Source organism: Poecilia mexicana, unplaced genomic scaffold, assembly GCF_051168715.1.
Source record: "Poecilia mexicana isolate PSO_F unplaced genomic scaffold, ASM5116871v1 scaffold_15, whole genome shotgun sequence".
NCBI lineage: Eukaryota > Metazoa > Chordata > Actinopteri > Cyprinodontiformes > Poeciliidae > Poecilia > Poecilia mexicana.
The window spans coordinates 16,491,428-16,510,996 of NW_028263384.1; the positions used below are offsets into that span (position 1 = coordinate 16,491,428).

At 38.8% G+C, this 19,569-nt stretch overlaps 2 protein-coding genes across 6 annotated transcripts; one reads left to right on the plus strand and one right to left on the minus strand.

Annotated features, from left to right (window-relative positions):
- Window positions 1-234: 234 nt before the first annotated feature.
- On the minus strand, window positions 235-5,951 carry selenou1a (selenoprotein U 1a). Of its 5 annotated transcripts, none has more exons than XM_014987535.2 (7): window positions 5,838-5,920; window positions 3,278-3,508; window positions 2,306-2,479; window positions 1,788-1,879; window positions 1,564-1,704; window positions 1,122-1,286; window positions 235-1,018 (listed from the first exon to the last, which is right to left on the minus strand). In XM_014987535.2, exons 2-7 carry the CDS (start codon window positions 3,453-3,455, stop codon window positions 923-925), a joined length of 846 nt encoding a protein of 281 aa, XP_014843021.2. In that variant the 5' UTR covers window positions 3,456-3,508; window positions 5,838-5,920; the 3' UTR covers window positions 235-922. The 5 variants fall into 5 exon arrangements, with proteins under 5 accessions (XP_014843021.2, XP_087868998.1, XP_014843022.1 ...); XM_088012872.1 differs by lacking the exon at window positions 5,838-5,920 and adding an exon at window positions 3,949-3,967; XM_014987536.2 differs by lacking the exon at window positions 3,278-3,508 and having other exon boundaries at window positions 5,838-5,951.
- Window positions 5,952-12,040: 6,089 nt separating this feature from the next.
- Window positions 12,041-19,515, plus strand: mat1a (methionine adenosyltransferase 1A). The gene is made up of 10 exons (XM_014987532.2): window positions 12,041-12,259; window positions 13,454-13,531; window positions 14,518-14,640; window positions 14,728-14,840; window positions 15,182-15,325; window positions 15,734-15,859; window positions 15,944-16,036; window positions 16,118-16,300; window positions 16,389-16,522; window positions 17,657-19,515. The coding sequence occupies exons 1-10, from the start codon at window positions 12,193-12,195 to the stop codon at window positions 17,757-17,759; spliced, it is 1,164 nt and encodes a 387-aa protein (XP_014843018.2). The 5' UTR covers window positions 12,041-12,192; the 3' UTR covers window positions 17,760-19,515.
- The last annotated feature ends 54 nt before the right edge of the window (window positions 19,516-19,569 follow it).

Below are 19,569 nucleotides of genomic sequence, written 5' to 3' on the forward strand. Positions count from 1 at the left end.
AAATATAAATTGTAAATTTTGAATTAAAAGAAGTTTTAAATAGGTCTGATGAACATTAACCAAGAGGAATGCATGAGCTATTTTTGTTTGTTTGTCCAAGACCTTTTAAAACAGGATTTTCTATGATGAAATATTTCAGGAAAAAAATGTCCCAATGACAGATGCAGCACAATCAAAGAAGAAAAACCCAAAGTTTGTGATATTGCTGCAGTAAAATGAACACACAAGGGCACCTGGGGTAGAGTGATGATTTATTAATCTACAGGTTGGAAGCACGTGTCCAGGTACAAACAGTACACTCCTCGCTCATGCACTAAAACACACTCGGACAAGTAAAATAAAACCTGCCTGAAGCGCCTCAAACTCTCCCCAGCATGATGACAGCGGCTGAACCTGGGTGTGTGTGTGTGCGTGTGTGTGGCGGGGGCATCAAACCTGCTCCTCTCTGCACCGAGTTTAGAGTCAGGTTGTCATTATTTCACACACACACACACACACACAGACCAGACACTGCCGTCTCCAATGACCGAGGATGATCCAGGTGCTGGACGAGGACGGACAAAATTAAGCTTTAACATGTTAAAGACATGAAAAATGTACCAGTTACATTTGACGGACTGATAATTCAACATCACACTTCGATATGACATCAAGCCTTTGGATTGGAATAAGTAGTTTGGATCTTTTTCGAGCGATGCTTCGTTTTATAATCGCTCTACCTGAATCTTAATGTATCTGAAAGATTATCTATAATTAGAAAAAAAAAACATCTGTAGTAAACATTCATTCTGTCCTGTGCCTTAAGATTCAATTTCATACCCAACAGCAAATTACTTGGAGGTATATTGCCATATTAGTCAACGTAAACCACAACTCAAAGTAAAATTATTTGTTCATTTTAGCTCAGATCTAAATCAACGTTCTATTTCGCTGAAACAATTTTCTGCGCAGCCTTCAGGACGTCCGCTATGTCCACCTTGTCGCCAAACTGCTTCTCTTTGTGCTCCAGGAGGATTCCCTGCAAAACACCAAACACGGTTCAAATGAAGGGGGTTTTTTTTTGTTTGTTTTTTTAAGCCGCGTGATAATAATCTGCACTGCTCAGGTGACGGACAGATTACCTGATCTCCTGGTCCGATGACAAACACTCCTCCCAAGATGAAGCCCTCGCCCTGCATGTTACCTTGGTAACCGGACCTCCAGGCCCGAATAAAGTTCTGCCACACCCCAAGGCGGATGAAGCCTAGCCCTCCCATCTTTCTCTGCAGTGGTCCATAGAAATGTTTCTACAATCAAATTGAGTTCTGGTTAGCGCCTTGAAAAGAATTCACGCCGACATTTCATCACCTTTCAACAACAACAAGCTTCACCTTTCAGCTTGACACAGACCTTAAACATTCAGTCAGAGCTACAGTAGAAACTGAGGTTCAGAAAGTCTCCTAATATGACATTGATCTTGGGAACATTTATCAAAAATTATATTGTCGTACTGTGCTCAGGTCGGTATAAATTCAAGTACGCGAGAGGCTGTACAGTCAAAACATTAAGATTCCAGCTGCTCACCATCTCATCTATGTAGATGTCCCCGGCGAAGTGCGGTCTGAAGTCCTGGATCTCTGAGCCGACGTTCTCTTTCACCACGGCAACCAGAGGGACCCCGAGCTCTTCCAGCTGGGGCTTCAGAGAGGACAGCTCAGAGGCTTCCTATGGATAGAAGAACATGAAGTCATGAGGGGAATTTAAACTATTAATCTATGCAAGCATTCAAACGTCAAGTCAGGCACTACCTCTCTGCACAAAAATCATCCAGGCCGCCGTACGGCCATGACCACCGCGCCGTTCTTCTCCCACAGGCTCTTTGCTTTTATAACCTTTCCATCTACAGTCAGAAAAAAAGACTCTTTAACTCAGCCTTACATCTTAGTTTACATGGATATATTGAATATGTGTGGACTAGAGGAAAAAATGAACTAGAAACAAATATAGGAGGCTAATGGTTTTGTTAAAAATTTAAAGCTAATGTTTCATCTTTCCATCCTGAGCACGAAAAAATAAAAAATGTTCAAATACGTCATTAGTTACTCTGCATTTATGTCAACTTTTATATTCACACTTATGACTGCATATTGTAGTGATTATTAAAACATGTTAATGTCGTGTTAAAATGGCACAACCCCAGTAGATTGCAAACATAAAACCTTTAACAACTACACAAGTGATTCTGCTTCTGACTGAAGCCTAAACGTCTTTCTGACTGTCTCAACGACGGATTTGCATCAACAGCTTTTATTAGACATCAGCCTACCATCTGTGGTGGAACGCAGATCGGCGTCTTCGAGGTGCTCCAGCGATGCGCTGGCACCTTTAGGAAGACACATGTCAGTGTTGGCCAGGAAGATCCCAGCCAGGGCCGCTCCCACAGCGCCGATGCCCAGGGACCACATCCCCATCTCAGTCAGGGCCCCCTCCAAACCAGACACTGCAGCAAAACACGGCAAAACCATCGTGAGAGAGACAGAAGACACCTTTCCTGCTCCCTCTTAAATATGACTCAACTAACTAAAAGAGGCTGGACTTAAAAATTCTGTCTTTTTTTTTTTGTTGTTGTTGTTTTTTCTTTGCGGTTGTTTCTGTTCCGATGTGTCCCTGCAGAGAAAGTTTATCTTTTCTGAAAAGGAGAAGCTAAAGCTTTCTGAGGCTGAGTGATCAACAAGATCAAGCATGCTCACTCATCATCTTCTTCCTTGTATTTTCAGTGTGATTGAGATCCTTCCCGCCAGCAATATCTCGTTGTGCTCTAATCTAAATCTCACTTATGAGATTAGGAAGCTCAGCTACACATCAGATCCTTCCGACAGTGGCTGCTGTTTGTCGAAAAACCGCTTAAAGGCAGCCAACAATAAACTTTACTTTGCATGGACTGAAATGTACCCATTTTAAAATGACCTACCATATAATTATACAATTATATGCAGATATTCGTTCTCCAGTTGCACCGACCTAATCTGATTTTCTTTGCAATGGCTTCTTAACTACACCAGCAGAAAGTCAGTAAAGCGTAAGCGCTTTCATTGTAAGGTCACCGTTCACATCACAATGATTACTACTCTTAAAAAAAACAAAGAAATAAAAATTACCATCAATCTAAATTACATCTGTTTTGGCTAAAACAACTCCTCCAGACTACAAAGTAGGACAACACTGGGGGAATAATTAACGTCCAACAACATAACCACAGAGAACAGCTAATTGGTGCAGGAGTCAAATATGTTCTTGCCTGAGGTGATCTTGTTTGGATCAGGACTTGCTCTGGCTTCGCTTTGGTGAAACTGAGCAGTCTGGCTCTTTAGAAACTGAGGGCCGGCTGCGACGGAGCGGCTCGCCAGACGGAGGGCAGAGCAACACAGGGGAAGCCTCCAGCTCAAAGCCGCTGAACATCTGGACAGAGCCAGCATGGTGGTAAAAGTCTGAGCCTCTTACTACACACTCACACACCCTCAAGATTTCACTGGAAGACACAGAAAACAAGACTTTTTTTTTTCTAAGCAGCACAAACTGAACTAAGTCTCTGCTGAGGCTCAACTTCAAGGTAAATTCATGAGACGGGGTTGGAAGACTAAGAAGAAGAAAAAGAATTTCACACCTCAAAACTTGCAAAAAAAAAAAAAATGCAACAACTCTCAACAGAATTAGTGGGGGATGTTATCTTGATGCAAGTAAAATGCAAATGTCCTCCATCTGCGAGTGCGCTTCCTTTTACATTCTAACCTCATGCATCGAGATGAAGTGCGCAGAAACACAAAAGAATAAGATGCTGCAATCATATCTAAAACCATGTTAGAATAAATTATGACACAAGTCTGGCTCCTTTATCTAAACAGCTGTGAAATAAGAAGCTCACTAACTTATTTCTGCAGTCAAGTGGAAAAAAAGAAAATCCTCTCTTACTTCTGCTTCAGCTCGTCCGGTGTGAAACGTAAAGTAACTGAAAATGCATCGAAGTCACCGGGCTTTATAGCACAGGGGACAAAGGAGGAGAAAAGATCACCAGCCAATAGAGACGCTAGCCAAACAAGGAAGAGTTTGAAGACATAACAAAAAGAAAGCATTTAGTGCTACATGCATTGCATTGCCACACAACACTGAACACAGCTACACTGTATTCAGCCTATGCCAACACACCTCCAAGATCCAAACCTCCACTAAAACGTTCTTCCATGCTAAAACCATTTATTTATTTACTTCTCAGTGGCCAATTGACTGTAATCTCCATAGATCAACAGAGAAACAGAGGATTATAGAAACAAAACCAGAACATAAACCAAACCAGTTATGATGATAATAGAATGTGGTCTCTGGTTGTGTTAGTATGCTTGGGCGAACATGCATTTCTGAGAAAGAAAAAAATACAAGAACATATGATAAAATTAATATTTACGGTTTATGCAGTAGCACAGTTTCTCTCAAAGGTTTACACACTCCTTGTTGGTCTTAGTGACATATGGTGAAAGTTAAATATGGAAATTCACCAGAGGAAATTGAAATGGAAAAAACAAATAAAAGCTTCCAATGACATATTTGCATACATGTACACATTTTTAACCAAATACTTTGTCAGAGCACCTGCTGATTCAGATTCAGGATTCAGGCTTTTTGACTCAAAAGCTGTAATTAAATACAGTGAATGTGAAGGAGTTCAAATTGAAATTAGATGTTCTCTTAAGGAGTTTACTTACACATACAGGCTAAGCCAGACTCTAGAGCTAAATCTGACCGACAGTATGAAGGGTCACTCGACAAGAGCCGGGACCATTGAGCAGATATCTTCACATTTTTCGATAAAAAGAGAAGCTCAGCAAGACAGGGTGAGCAAGTGTTGTTGAATCAAAGTGTGGAATGCAGGTAGACTCCAAAAGAAGATTAGACGCTGAAAATGATTCCAAAAAGTGCTTCAACATTATGTTGACTCATGCCACAATGAATAAGCTAATCGTTATTCACCATGTTATTTATTTCTAAATTTCTTTTAACAGATTTGCTTTGTAGATCAGCTGGAGGAAAAATCCAGCTGATCTATTTGTAGAAAAAAAAAAAAAACTTATATGGGTCAAACTTTTTTTTATTTTTTATTTTACACCAAAAAAAACCCAGGTGTGTTTTGTAAGCCACTAATTTATACAAGTAAGATTGTTATCATTTAAATGCATTGTGCAATTAAATATACTAGTCTCTCTCCTCACATATATTTAGGCTACAATTTATTTTGATCAAACATTTATTTTATTTTTTGTAAAAAAAAAAAAAAAAAATGAAATGACGTTCACGTGACAAGAACCTAATCTCAAAAATAAGTACTTTAACATCTAAGCAGTTTTTAATATCTAAGCTTTAATATCTTTATTAAAGCTTTACTTTAACCAAGCGGTTACTTTCATATCTAAGCAGTTTTTTGTGCATACCAACACTGGGTTACGTATGTAGCTCAATGCAAGCTGATAAATAACCGCTCCGACACCAATTAGTCAATGACCTTGATACTCCGGGCAAATAATTAAACCCACAGTATCAACCTAAAGGGTTAACAGGAAACCATTTCAGCTACAGTAATATCAAATGTTGCTACATGTTAAGTAAGCTTGTCTCTCGGAATCCTGCACAGTAAAGCTGTAACTGGTATAACAGGTTCAGTGGCGTCCATAAATTAGGACAGTGCGGCACCAGATAGACACAAACTCTTTGGTTTTATCCTGAAGCTGGGCTAAAAAGTAGCCCAGAAGAAGGAAATGCAGATTTTTCAACGCAGTAACAATAATGTTAAGTTTAGAAGTGTATGTTACCTTAATATTGAAACACCAATATGAATGACGTTTCATGAAACGCCGCCTCGGCCACAGACCTTCCTTGAGTAAACAGATCCCGGCCGGCGGCGCAGGCCTACTAAACGATCATTAGCACAGGCTAACTAATCGAAACAGATGGCTGGAAAAGTCGATGCGAGATGTTAACGGGAATATTTTAACAGAGATTTACAAAGGTTTTCCAGCCTATCGAACATTTTCACATTTTGTCAGATTACTACAAAATCTGATTAACTTTTTTTTTTTCTTGGTTGAGGGCCGGGGGGATTTTAACCGATAACTATGATGCGAAAGGAAATGCATGCATTGTTGCCAGATTCGTTTGCAAATAAAATTCACTGAAAAAATTAAAATAATTGGCTTTATGAATTTTATGTACTTTGCTACATTTTTCAAGTTTTTAATATTTTTCTTACCTTATTTTGCAGCTCACCACTGCTAAGGCCCTGAAATCAGGTTTGGAGCAACACTTCCCTCTGCTGGAAGTTAAGAAGGTGAAGACGGAAAAGATATTTGGTCTAATAATGTAAAACGGAGTATACGTTTTTTCCCCCTTACATTTATAACTATTTAATAGTGACTAGTAAAAATATAATCCAAATCTTGCGATATTCAATTTGACCAATTGTTTAGTAGGACAGACAAAAAACTTGCATCAAATTTGACTTCTGCCTTCTTGTCCATCCTTTTCCTTCCAGTGTTGCCCTATTTTTTCTCCATCCATCTTCCCATGAGCTCCAACTAGTTCCCTTGGCCCTATTTTATTCCTACTTAAGAAAAGCTTCCTCACAGTATAATGTTAATGCCAATGTGTCACTATGTTGATACATAGTGGTTCTTCTTATTGAGGTGCATTGTTAGTTTTCCTTTGTTTTTTGTTTGATGATTTGTTTGCTGTACTTACAATCCAAAGAATCCCATTAAAGTTTGGGGTTATAATGAGACAAAAATGTGAAAAAGGTCAAAAGAGTTTGCATACTTCCATTTAGAAGGGCTTCTGAATGGAACCGTTACCACGTTGTAAACACAATGTTTTCAGTATTGGGTTTTCATCTATTGATGCAGCTCAAGACATGGTTCAAATAAAATCATCCTTTGTGAAGCCTCTCAGTTTTCCTTGATTCTGTTATGAGAGAATGAGTCTGCTTTCTGAGCCCAAGGCCTTACATGTCCATTGCCTTGTATTATGAGTCATATCTAACAGTTGGTCTAAGCCGATTTACTCATAAAAGGTTATAGAAGAAAAGCGATCCTGTCTTTATTTTAACTGTGGCACTACATCTAAGAGAACAGATTGCTTGGCTGTTTTTCTAGCTCGATTTAAAACTGTTACTTATTTATGGCTATTTTTACAATCACAAACAGTGAAGATATCAGTTTTATTAGTCAAGCCATTGATAACAATAGTGCATGGTACAGTAAAGAAGGGTCAATGGTTTTGGAAGGTGTGTAAGAGGTTGAAGTTATGCTAACACTCTGCCTCCACACTGCAAATATTTAACTTTTTAGTAAAACGATTTACATTTTTCACCATATACCTTTTGGAAATTAGTCAACTGAAGTAGCCATTTGCTATTGCTGCATTGCTCCTTTAAAGTCTGAGAAGACAGCGTACTACAGGAGATATACATTAGTAATACTTCATTCATTCATGGCAGCTTCACTCAGGAATGTGCTGAAGGTCCAAAATGGACTGGAACAGAGACGGGATAGAGTGACACTCCTTTAGCCCAGCTGCTGTGCTCCCTCTGGCTCCTCTACATGCAAACGGTTCAACTTTAGGATCAGTTTCAAAGCATCTACTTTGAAACCCAATAAATCACTGTTAGATTTAACTTTTAAAAATGAGAGATTTCTCCATTTAATTCATCAAATAGTAAAAAGAAAGAAAGAAAGAAATTACATATTATGAAAAGGCACAGTGTGAGTATATATAAACAAATGTCACACATATAAACAAATGTCTCACGGCCACTATTTGGACCTGATCAGCTTTGGCATTAAGCTTGTGGGAACTAACAGCCAATCACAGCAAAGGATTTGCACCCCACCTCCTGGAAATAGTTTCTGCTCAAAAGCATTGGTTAACTTATCAACTCCTAACAATGCTATTGAAGCCAGTCAAAAACCAACTCGATTAGCTCTGAAAGAATCACCAGGTTTATGACAGTACTTGTGCCAGTTCATTTGTCTTTTGTTTGTTGTCAGCTAACTACTTGTATAACAAATTCCCCTCAGTCTTTCAGTCATACAGTTTATATGCAGGCCTGGCGGGATCACACTTACTCCGTTTGCTCCAGATGAAACCAGTTCGACGCCAGGCGAGCCCAGAGCCCAGAGATGGAAGTTGTGGGTGAAAACTGAGTGTCCTTGAACTTGAGGAAAGACTAACAGGTGTTAATAACCCCTGAAGTCCCGGACCCTTATCTAGTCCTGTTCTGTCAAGTCTCAGCTTGGCCGTACTCTCATGTGACCTTTGACCCGGTTTTTAAATTGAAACTCGTCAGTGTTTATTGTGACGCACACACAGAGCCACCAAAAGTATTTGCACTCCTTGAATATAAGTCCTGTGGGAAAAAAAAAATACTTTAGTTTGGATAACTTTTTCTCTTGATAAATTATCTCCTTTAAAACTTGTATTTTGTATTATTTACTCAGGTTGTCCTTGTTTGATATCTACATTGTGTGATGATCTGAAGCATTTAATCAGGACAAATAATCATGCAGAACAAATCCATCTGGGAGCAAAAAAAATATGCAAGTATTGTATCAAAAATATTTCACCCCATAAATCAAAATTTTGCTACCCAGCTTTGATGAAGTCATAATGTGTACACATTGATGTTTTTGCCCATTTTTTGACAAAATAGCTCAACCTCCGTCAATCTTGATTATAAGTATCTGAACAAATTTCAAGTCTTGCTGCAGATTATTTAGTTAATAATTTTCTCATAAACTCTGACCATTTTTCTTCATTCCATGCGAAATAAAAAGCATCCCCACAGCATGATGTTACCACTACCATGCTGTGGGAGACATTTTCAGACTGAGCAGATGTTCAAAGGTTTTGATTTTTGCTAGATAACATAATCAACATTTAAACAGCTCACATATCTTCTTGATGGTCTGCTTTTTGACGGACAGAATAATTGAATATGGTGCACTATAATGTACTCAAATCTTAGCAATAATTGTTTGAAAGTTTGTGTATTCTTTCTATGCACATAAATCTTCTCACTCCTCATATTCAGACTTCAAGCCTGTCTGAACTCTGATATCAGTAATCTTTCAACATGACTAGAACAATCTTGCCGGAGTTAAAAAGAAAAAAAAAAAAAAAAAAGTCCCGTTCCCTGTCAGTCATTAACAGGTTTTTTTATGTAAATGCGTAGTCCCTATTTTAGAGGGTGTTTAATGTTTGCATACATAACCAGTGTGGCTCGTCACTGTTTTTGTCCCACAGTAGCAGATTAGAGGCAGGTAAAATCAGACTCTGACAGAGACATGCGACCTGTGGCGCTTGCTCTCTTTAGGATCGAGCGGGAATTTCACGTCTCCTCTAGTTTTATCTAGTTGAGGTTTGTTATGTTGACCCACACACAACATTGACCTCTGGTTATTTGTATAGTGTTGTTCTCTTTCTGTCCTGAAGCACACTTGATTGTAACAGCTGGAAAGTTATGAAATCACTATTGAAAATCTAAATATCAACATCAAACACTTAAAGTGAGGCTCCTCAAGATTTTTATTTTTTTTTGGTAGAATTAGTAGGTCTCACCTTGTGCATAGAATAGAACTATATGTAACATTAATATTTGTAAATGTTTACACAAACATTGCTAAAGTAAACAAATAAAGAAGTGTGTGTAATTTCGATCAGTTGAGTGGTTAGGCTCTGGACCTTCTGAAATGTGAAATATTAGTGAAATGTGTTGGTAATAATACCAATAAGTAAAGGCAAGCAGACTCATGATATTTAAGTTTGACTGATAAACTGGCTATATAAAAAAACAGATGCTAATAAGACTCTATCAAATATTGCCGTTATTAGCTATGATCAATTATGTTCAAGTGTTAATGTCACACATGACTAGCATTAGCATGTAAAGGGCTAATGTTCTCTTAAGTGAGCAAACTAGTTCTCTTGTCTATGCATTGTTCATGTAAATAAAATTTAAATCACAGGTAGCTTTTATTCACAAAAATATTTTTCTTACATCTGTGGGCCCTAAAAGCCATAAAGAAAGTGTTGAATTTAATTCTCTCGAGATAACTATTTAAAATTCCCATCTCATTTCACACAGCCATCCACAACTGAAATTAAAGCCAGATGATGGAAAAATAGAGGAAAATCTCTGTTTATGCTACAGTTGAGAGGGATCAGCTACGGTGCCTTGCAAAAGTCTTCAAAACTCCTTGAACTTTTTCACATTGTTACATCTACGAGCTTCAGTGTGTCACTGTATTAACAGACCAACAAATAGCGGTGAATAAATTGTGAAGGAAGTTGAAGGAAAACTGAGGATTTTTGCATTTTTATGAAAAAATAAATAAAATAGGTTTCATCCCCTCAGTGAATGCTTTGCTACAGTTAAAGAGAACAGTCTTTGCCGTTTACAACAGGTTTTCTTCCAGGGTTGCCCTGTATTTATTCTTATAAACAGTGCAATTTGGTGCACCAAAGTTTGAGGATATTAGAGTTAAGAGCTGAGAGCAGGGCTTACATGAAGATGTTCATTTAAAAGACATCTTTTAAAACCATGCTTTCAGCAAAGTAACTAACCTAAACTTACTTATGCATGTGGTATTATGCCCAATATATATATATATATATATATATATACATATATATATATATATATATATATTTTTTTTTTTTTTTTTTTTTTATTTAGAAAGAGAATTATAGAGCATTATTTAAAATATAAATATCAAAAACTTGAAAATTGTGTTTCAGCTCTGTTTTAGGAAGTTAGCAATTATTAGTCGTAGCCAGTAATTAAGTTTGGAGCAAACAGTCCTGCGTTGTCCAGAAGCTATTTTCTGTCCAATCCCAGCCCGGGGCTCTTGTCTTCATCTGTGACTGCAGAACACACTGAGCCTTCCTGACAGAAGATCAAATAACGAAGATGTGTCTCAGATATTTCTCTGGCTTTCAGTTGACTTAGTGTGTCTGTGTTTTTGTAGAAAACTACAAATTGTCAAAGGGTTCAGGTGAAGCACACTTTTGGAGAGTCAGTCACAAGTTTAGACTGTATTTTATGTTTGCAGGTACCACCAACAAGAGATACACTGCACTGCGAAAGTAATCACACTCCTTCAACTTGTTCACATTTTATAAAAAAAAACAAAACACACAGGACATCCTTTATTATTTGTCCATGCATTTACTAATTTCAACAGTCAGGGTACAAATTACAGCCCACATCCAATATCTTAAATGGTTTAGTTAAAATATGTAGCCTCAGGAATGATTAAAGGTAAGAAACATTGAAATTAAAAATCAAGAATATTAGACTACTTTATATTTATACCTTTAAAAAAAATCAAAGAAGAGCTTCAGAAGTCTAACTAATGATTACTGATGATTATTTCTTGAAAATATTTATAAGTTGCTGCAACACAAAATATTTTAGATTCACGTCTCTTTGGCTTTTTTTGTGTGTGTTTTCATCACTTTAAAGCTCAACTAATTTGGCCATGACCAGTAACAAATCATGCCTGGTGCTGACAGCAGCCACCTTCTTTTTTCTCCATGTCTCCCTGCAGCCTGGTTCAACCTGGCTGGTTATGACTCTGTCCAGGAAGGATCGTTCACCCTGAAGCAGAGCAGCTAAAGCAGGTTAAAATCCACAAACACACACCGGAGCATCACGCTGAACACAAAGGGTTAACAAGCCGCTTCTGTGAGCTGAGCTGCCCACCCATCATCCACACCCCCCTGGAGTGGACTGTACCATGGATTCACGTGACATGAATATGTGTGTGTGAGTGAGTGACAGAGAGTGTGCGTGCGTGTGTGTGTGTGTGTGCGTGCGTGTGTGCGTGCGTGTGTGTGTGTGTGTGTATGCGTGTGTGTGTGTGTGTGTGTGTGTGTGTGTGTGTGTGTGTGTGTGTGTGTGTGTGTGTGTGTGTGTGTTTGTGCGCGTGCCCCCCTCAGCCTTATATATTGAACCATGTGGACTTGGACGTTGAGTTTTGCAGGACAGACCTTCTTTTGGCTGCTGGGCTTTTGCGACTTCCAGATCCTCGATACTTAAGTGAAGAGAAGCTGCTTTTAAGTCCCTGTTGGAAATCAAGAGGCCTTGCAAAAATAACACTTCCTGCAGGAAAAATGAGTGATAAACTGGACGACGGCTCTTTCATGTTCACCTCAGAATCTGTAGGAGAGGGACATCCAGGTGAGTTTTTTTGATTGGGTTTACACATGTTAAATGTAAAATCAGATTTTCTTAGTCAAAGAAAGTTTTTTTTATATATATATAACTCGTAAAATGTCTCTATTACTGCAATTGAACATAGTAGTTTCTTTTAAACGGTGCCGTTTCAGATTGACCTCATGTTCAAAATCATTCTGCAGAGTTGGGTCTTTACTCTCGAGGCATGCTTGGTATTTCATTCACTGCAACATGTGTTCATGGCCCCGTCACCTTTCACTTATGGGACAGCAGATGCATGTGCGGCAGCCTGGTGCACGGTTGCACGCTAAATAAATAAAAAAGACAGCGTTATGTACCATTTACAGGAAAACTTGTTTAAATTTGAACCTAAAAGATGAAAGCTAAAATCCACTGTGACCTGCAGGTTGCTGTGAGTGAAGGACACTCATTCACCCCTTGTCAATGTTTTGTAATCCTTTTACAAATATGTAATCTTACAAAGTCCTCCGTGCAGAATCGATAATCAGTAAATGCAGCTCTGTGGTAAACCACAAGTGCAACTTTAAGCCCTTAGTTCTGCATCACCTCTCTGTCTTAGTTGATCTTTTTTTTTTCCATTTGCAGTAGTTTGTGATCTTTATGGAAAGCAGCAGCAGCTGATAACACACCTCAAAGTCTGGTCTGTTCCCACACACACAGCGATTATCTGTTCAGCGTTCCCAAATGTTCAGACAGTTTGAGCAAACATGGGGGGGAAAAAAAGAAAGAAAACACCCTTCTGTCCAACACTTTCTATGGCGTTCTTAAACGGTCCACAAGCTGAGTTTCTGAAGCGTCCACCCGGCCAGATGTTGGGGTTGTTTCTGATGTAACCTGTTTATTGCGTTGCTTCAGCAGGACGACAAAGAGCCATGAATAGGGTGGCTGGTGAGGCATTGTCCCCCTCTGCTACACTCAGACTCACACAAGCCGAAACCACAAAGCATCTTCTGTTTGAAATAATAACGTGTGAGACAAATATGTTATTAATATGTTAATAAAGTTGTAACAGATAGCTAATTTGTTTTTTTTGGGAGAAAAAAAAGCAAAACAAGCATCCGCTTTTGTCAAAGAAAAAAAACCTGAAATCTCAGTTTAATCACTATCTGAGTGTGTGATTTCTCTGTTGTTCTGGAAATAATGGCTTTTGTTTAAGTCACGTAACTTTGTCAACAGATAAGATTTGTGACCAGATCAGTGATGCAGTCCTGGATGCACATCTGAGGCAGGACCCGGATGCTAAAGTGGCCTGCGGTAAGTCGGCGAGAATTCACGACCATCTCATGTTCTGTTTGTAAAAACTGAGATGCCAAGAAATATCCAGTGAAGACACTATGCCATTGAAAATAAAACTCCCACACCACCTTTACATTTACATTTAACACAGCTGCACAGCAATATTATTGACTGGGCACTACGGGGTTTATTTGACAAGACAAAAGATTCAGCAGTAGAAGCAGTGCTGCTTTCACAAGCCACGCAAATTGCTCAAGTGCAGCACTGCAGCATATAAAATTTAACTACAACTCAAAAATGGCGCCAATTACCAATTATTAACGTAGGATAATTATAAGCAACACAGTGGAAATGCTTTACTTGCCTTTCCATGTTGGATTCTTGGCCTGGTTTTTGGTTATTTCAGTTTCTGATCACTTGTGAGCCCTCATAGAGCATTGAAATGCCATTTCCAGATGATTTGTTGCTCATTTAATAAGACATAGCAGAAAAGTGATGTACCAGGTCACTATGCAGCACAACACTGTGAATTTCACCGTATTATTAATTCTGGTTTACATGCACCACTCTGAATGGGAGCGCATCAAAAGCAACACATTTCAGAAACCTGACAGGACTTGATCCTTCCAAGCGAACTCCACCATTTCATCGTGTTTAGACCCACATGACATGTTTTTCCCAATACCCCATCATGCATAGTTAGCTTGGAAATGGTTAAACAGCGGCTTTAGTAATGTTGACAAAGTCAGTTTAACTAACCTTTGTACATACAAATTTAGACCAGATTTCAATTCTGACTTCTTTTTTTCTTTTTAGATGGCTTAAAGTTCGTCACAGTTTTATTTATTTTTGATTTCTGTCCCAACAACTTTGACAAAGAGAGGTGTCATAAAGGCAACAAACTAAGCTCGGGAGCAGCCACCCCAAAGCCTCCAGATACTGTAGCACCACACAGACATCCTGAAATATCTTCCTGATCCTAATGAATCCACTGTGATTGACAGAAACTGTGTGTAAGACCGGCATGGTGCTGCTCTGTGGAGAGATCACATCTCGGGCCAACGTGGACTATCAGAAGGTGGTGAGGGACGCTATCAAACACATTGGGTACGACAACTCTGAAAAAGGTGAGGCACGTGACTCAGAGAGCAACAGGGCAGAGGACTCGTGTTGTTATTGTCTTTAACCCTGAGTTACATTGTTTCCATCCGCAGGTTTTGACTACAAGACATGTAACGTGCTGGTGGCTTTGGAGCAACAGAGTCCAGACATCGCTCAGGGCGTCCACATTGACAGACGAGAAGAGGACATCGGAGCAGGAGACCAGGTGGGCAAGACTTCACTTTGGTGCGATGTCAAAGCTATGATCTGAAACAATTAGGGTTTATCAAACCGACTAACTGGGTCAAGGTTGCTTAGGCTAAAATCAGCCTGAACATATGAGTAGCAAAATGTGCAATGTTTAAAAGTATTTTCACATGTAAGCCATAAAAAAACCTCATCCACTGTTCAGACAGTCTACTGCATGGCAGAAGTGCAGATGTTAAACTTTAAATCAGTCTCCTGTGATTTGACTGAAGAGCTTCAACTTTGACTTTGACATTGTGAGAAGCTTCTAGGTATAATTTCACATATTTTGCATTTCTTCTGACTCTCCGTCCCTTGCAGGGTCTGATGTTCGGCTACGCCACAGATGAAACAGAGGAGTGCATGCCTCTCACCATCGTCCTGGCTCATAAGCTGAACTCAAAGATGGCAGAACTGAGACGCAATGGCACAGTGCCCTGGCTGCGCCCTGACTCTAAAACACAGGTTGGATTTTCTGCTGAATTACTGCAAATTTCCTAAGTTCACTCTTGGAAAAAGCACTTTACTAGTCTTTCTCTTAAATTATTTCTTTCCTCGTCTCTGAAGATTATATGGGCATGTTCGCTCATATTTCATCCTTCTGAAATATGAATAAATGAGTAACTAATTGCTATAAAAAATTACTTGAATATAGCAAGGCAATTTCTTCAAATTGAAAAAAAGGGAAAGTGAAAATGAGTATTTCAGTGGATGACAAAATGCCTTAAGGCAACATTGTGTTAAAACAATCCCAGTTATTTGTTTGCATCTAAAAAAAATGACCTAAGACTCTACAAATGGAGAATTTGACACATTAAAAAGATTCAAATATCCTCTTCATGCTAATTATTTGACTTTGTGTTTGTCTCACAGGTGACGGTACATTATGACCAGAAGGATGGAGCTGTGGTGCCTAAGAGAGTCCACACCATTGTTATTTCTGTCCAGCACGACGACGGCATCTCTCTGGAGGAGCAGCAGAGGATCCTGAAGGAGAAGGTACTCACCCTTGTAGCCGCAGACAAACAAGTCCAGGGGATTCATTCATAAGTATGAATTCACTGGTGAAACGTCTCCCATCAGGTGATAAAAGCCGTGGTTCCAGCTAAATATCTGGACGACAAAACCGTGTACCACCTCCAGCCAAGTGGCCGCTTTGTCATCGGAGGACCGCAGGTTGGAACGAGAGATAGAGAGATAAAGTAAAATGAACTGCTAGATTTCTTGTGTTCATGCTCTACTTTTGTTGGCCGTCAGGGAGATGCTGGTGTCACAGGCAGAAAGATTATTGTAGACACATATGGAGGCTGGGGAGCTCACGGCGGCGGGGCCTTCTCCGGCAAAGATTTCTCAAAAGTGGACCGCTCGGCTGCTTACGCCGCTCGCTGGGTGGCAAAGTCTTTGGTCAAAGCAAAACTGTGCAGGAGAGTTCTGGTTCAGGTGAGCGCACAGTACCAGTTCAGGCGCTGCACATCACTGACAGCTTTGCTAATGAAAATGTGATTTTAATCTATATGTCTTTCTTCAGGTGTCATATGCTATTGGTGTGGCCCATCCTTTGTCCATCTCGTTGTTCACATACGGCTCCTCTCAGAAGTCAGAGTCAGAACTTCTCAAGATTGTCAACAAGAACTTTGATCTGCGCCCCGGAGTTATAGTCAGGTAGTCTCACACGGCTTTTTATGTCTCACGGTGTTTCTGGAAGCTTTTTAAAGTTTTAAAGTTCTCAAGCTAAAACACTCATCTTCAGGTCAGATCTCAAATAAAAATTCAAATCTGTGTCTGCATCTCTAATCGTTCCCTTCTTTTTGTTTTTTTGTTTTTGTTTTTTGAGTTTCAACTAATCAATAAAAATTAATCCAATAATAAAATTATAAATAAAATAGCAATCTGCAAGAAAAAAAAGTAATGAAATGAGACCTACTAAGAAGTTTTTGTGCGTTTAAGACATGGCTGTTTTCACATGACACCACTGGGTGGCGCCAGCCGTCATCTTTTGGCTTAAGATGAATATTTTCCACATAGCTGCGGTCTGCAATCGGTTCCAGACCCACATGCGGCTCTTTAGATTTTCCACAGTGGCTCCTAATAAAACATTGTGGAAAAAGATGTTACACTGATGTTGCTTTAGATATAAAGGAAACAGTAAAGATTTGTGGTACTTTTATGTGTTTTATGCAATATCCGCATGCGTCTGTTTACTTTCCGATAGGGTTACTATGCTGAAAGAAAAAAATAAGAGCATTTATTTATGTGTCCAGAATTAATTTCCTTCCAATAAAACATCTGAAATTCTTAAGATGAGTTGCTACAAACAGATTACTCCTTGGATGTTTACTTCTACTTTGTACATGGTTGCCATGTCAGCTATTTCTTCCTCCTGTTTCTTGTTTTTTTTCCAAAAATACAAAACACTTGGTCTTATTCTAGTCCACCTCAATCAATGTTACTGGTTTAATATTAATTTCAGTCAAATATCTGCTACTGTGTCTGAACTATGCTCAATTAATCCTAAGACTGCTAGCAACAAAACTTTGTTTACATTCAGCTTACTTATTATTGAAGACTTCAAATGTCATCCGTGTTTGGTCTGCTTGGCTTCATTTATATGAGATATGCACATTTCTTGACAATTCAGGTTTACATGCTTGGTTGTGGTTTCAGGTTTTTTTTTTTTTTGTTAGGTGGAAATGCGAGTTTTGTTATGTCAGGCTGTGTTATCTTGCCTCCACAGGTTTGAGACCTCTGTGTAACTCATTTTAACCAACACCGCATTTTTTTCTGTATTGTGTTCAGAGATCTGCAGCTGAAGAGGCCGATATACCAGCAGACGGCCTCGTATGGCCACTTTGGACGACCAGAGTTTTCTTGGGAGGTGCCTAAGGAGCTCGTTTATTAAAAACTTCTTGTCTGGATCGGCCACCTTGAAGAGCGATCGAGATGCTTCTTTATGGACTGTAATGTCCGACTCATTCAGATGCATAATTAACCCAGTCAGACCAAAGAGTCCGTTTCCAGTGAAACGGGAGCTCCATTTCCACTTCCTTTGAACAGAACTGAAATTAACATACGTATAACTTTTCATCTTTTTATTGTACATTAGTTGATCTTAACTTGCCTAAGGTCTGTACTAAAGCCAAACTTAGAAAAAATATGTTCAAGTTGCTTAAGGGTCTCAAGTGGTAGAAGGTTCTTTCATGAGAAGAGCTTTAATGAATCAGCGGTCCAAAGCAAATGATCAAGCCAGCTTCACAACAACAAAAAAACACTCTTAAGATCATTACTTCCATACAACTACCTGAGGAATATTGTTTTTAGAGGGCAGTATAAAGCAATGAAACAACTTCGACTTTTAATCCTAACCAGGTGCTTCTGACAAGTCAGAAAATGCAGTTTTCATCGCATTAACTCAGCAGAGAAAGATTCAAAATAATATTGCATCTTATATTTTCAGAGTCTTTACTTTTTCCTCTACATGTCCTTGGCTGTCTAAACATTGCAGAAACATCAACATCGTTTCTACGTCAACAAAATCCACAAGATGGGATCATCCGTATCTTTGTGTTTTTTTTTTGTTTTGTTTTTGTTTGTTTTTTTTCCATTTTTGCTGTTAGTGTCGCACAATTTAGGAAATTGTCAAACAACTGAACCTTGCTTTGCTTTGGGACTTTGTGACACACAAAACTGAAGCTAAATCGTTTAGTGGACCATCAATGTCTTAATTTATTTCCAAACTCACCCAATCTTCTGTGTTGCAGATGTAAAATTCCCTTCATTAATATGGACTTCTCTACGTGTTGCTTTTCTGAATGTGAGTTTGCTGCGTCATGAAATCTCTTTGCTGTCGAGCTCACTGAAACTCTCTGTCGTGGCATTAAATCTCCTGATTTAGAGAAAAATAGGGAGGGTTACTGGAAGATTTTCTAAAGGGCATTCAGACATTTTAATTTTGAGCTTTCTTTTTTGTTTAATCCCTTTGAAGAGACCGCAGAGGTACTAAGTGCGAGTGCGTTCATCTGCAGCCAACAATGTGTATATAATAGAGGTTTTCCTCTATTTCGAGGTGCCAGTCATCTCTGCCATCTTTATAGGCACAGAAAATGGACAATGTAAATAATAAACCAATAAAAGGAGAACAGATGTGAACAGCTGTCTGCAGCAATTTTATTTTGTAGAGGATGATGGAGAAAATTGTATTTTTCTATGCAATACTAATATAATGGAAGACGGCACAAATATTGCTACATCTATAGATCCATTTAAAATAAACGTAAATGAAACATGTTCGCATCATACTTTCCTGTTTTTGAGTCGTTCAGAGTTTCTGTTCCCCTGAGGTAAAATATATAACATAGAACTGGTTTCTTTAGCCACTCGTAAAAAAAAAGGGGAAACACAAGAAAATATATGCAAATAAGTGTTGTTCTATAAGAACCAGAAATGGGTTAATGGAGTCATGATGTCTCCATAGCAGTTCCTCTCAAGTCACTTGCTGCATATCTTGATTTATTTTCCTTTTTCTAAATGAACTAAACAAGTTGGGATTTTTCAAAAAGATTCTGTCTGCTATGCTTCTTCTGATGAAAGTGTAATTTATTTTAAGATATTCTTACAGGCCTTTACCTGTGGTGCAAATAAACATGTCTGTTGCTGTAGATGGTGCCTGATTGTTATTTATTGTAATTTAATAGAAGATGTTCATGATCTAA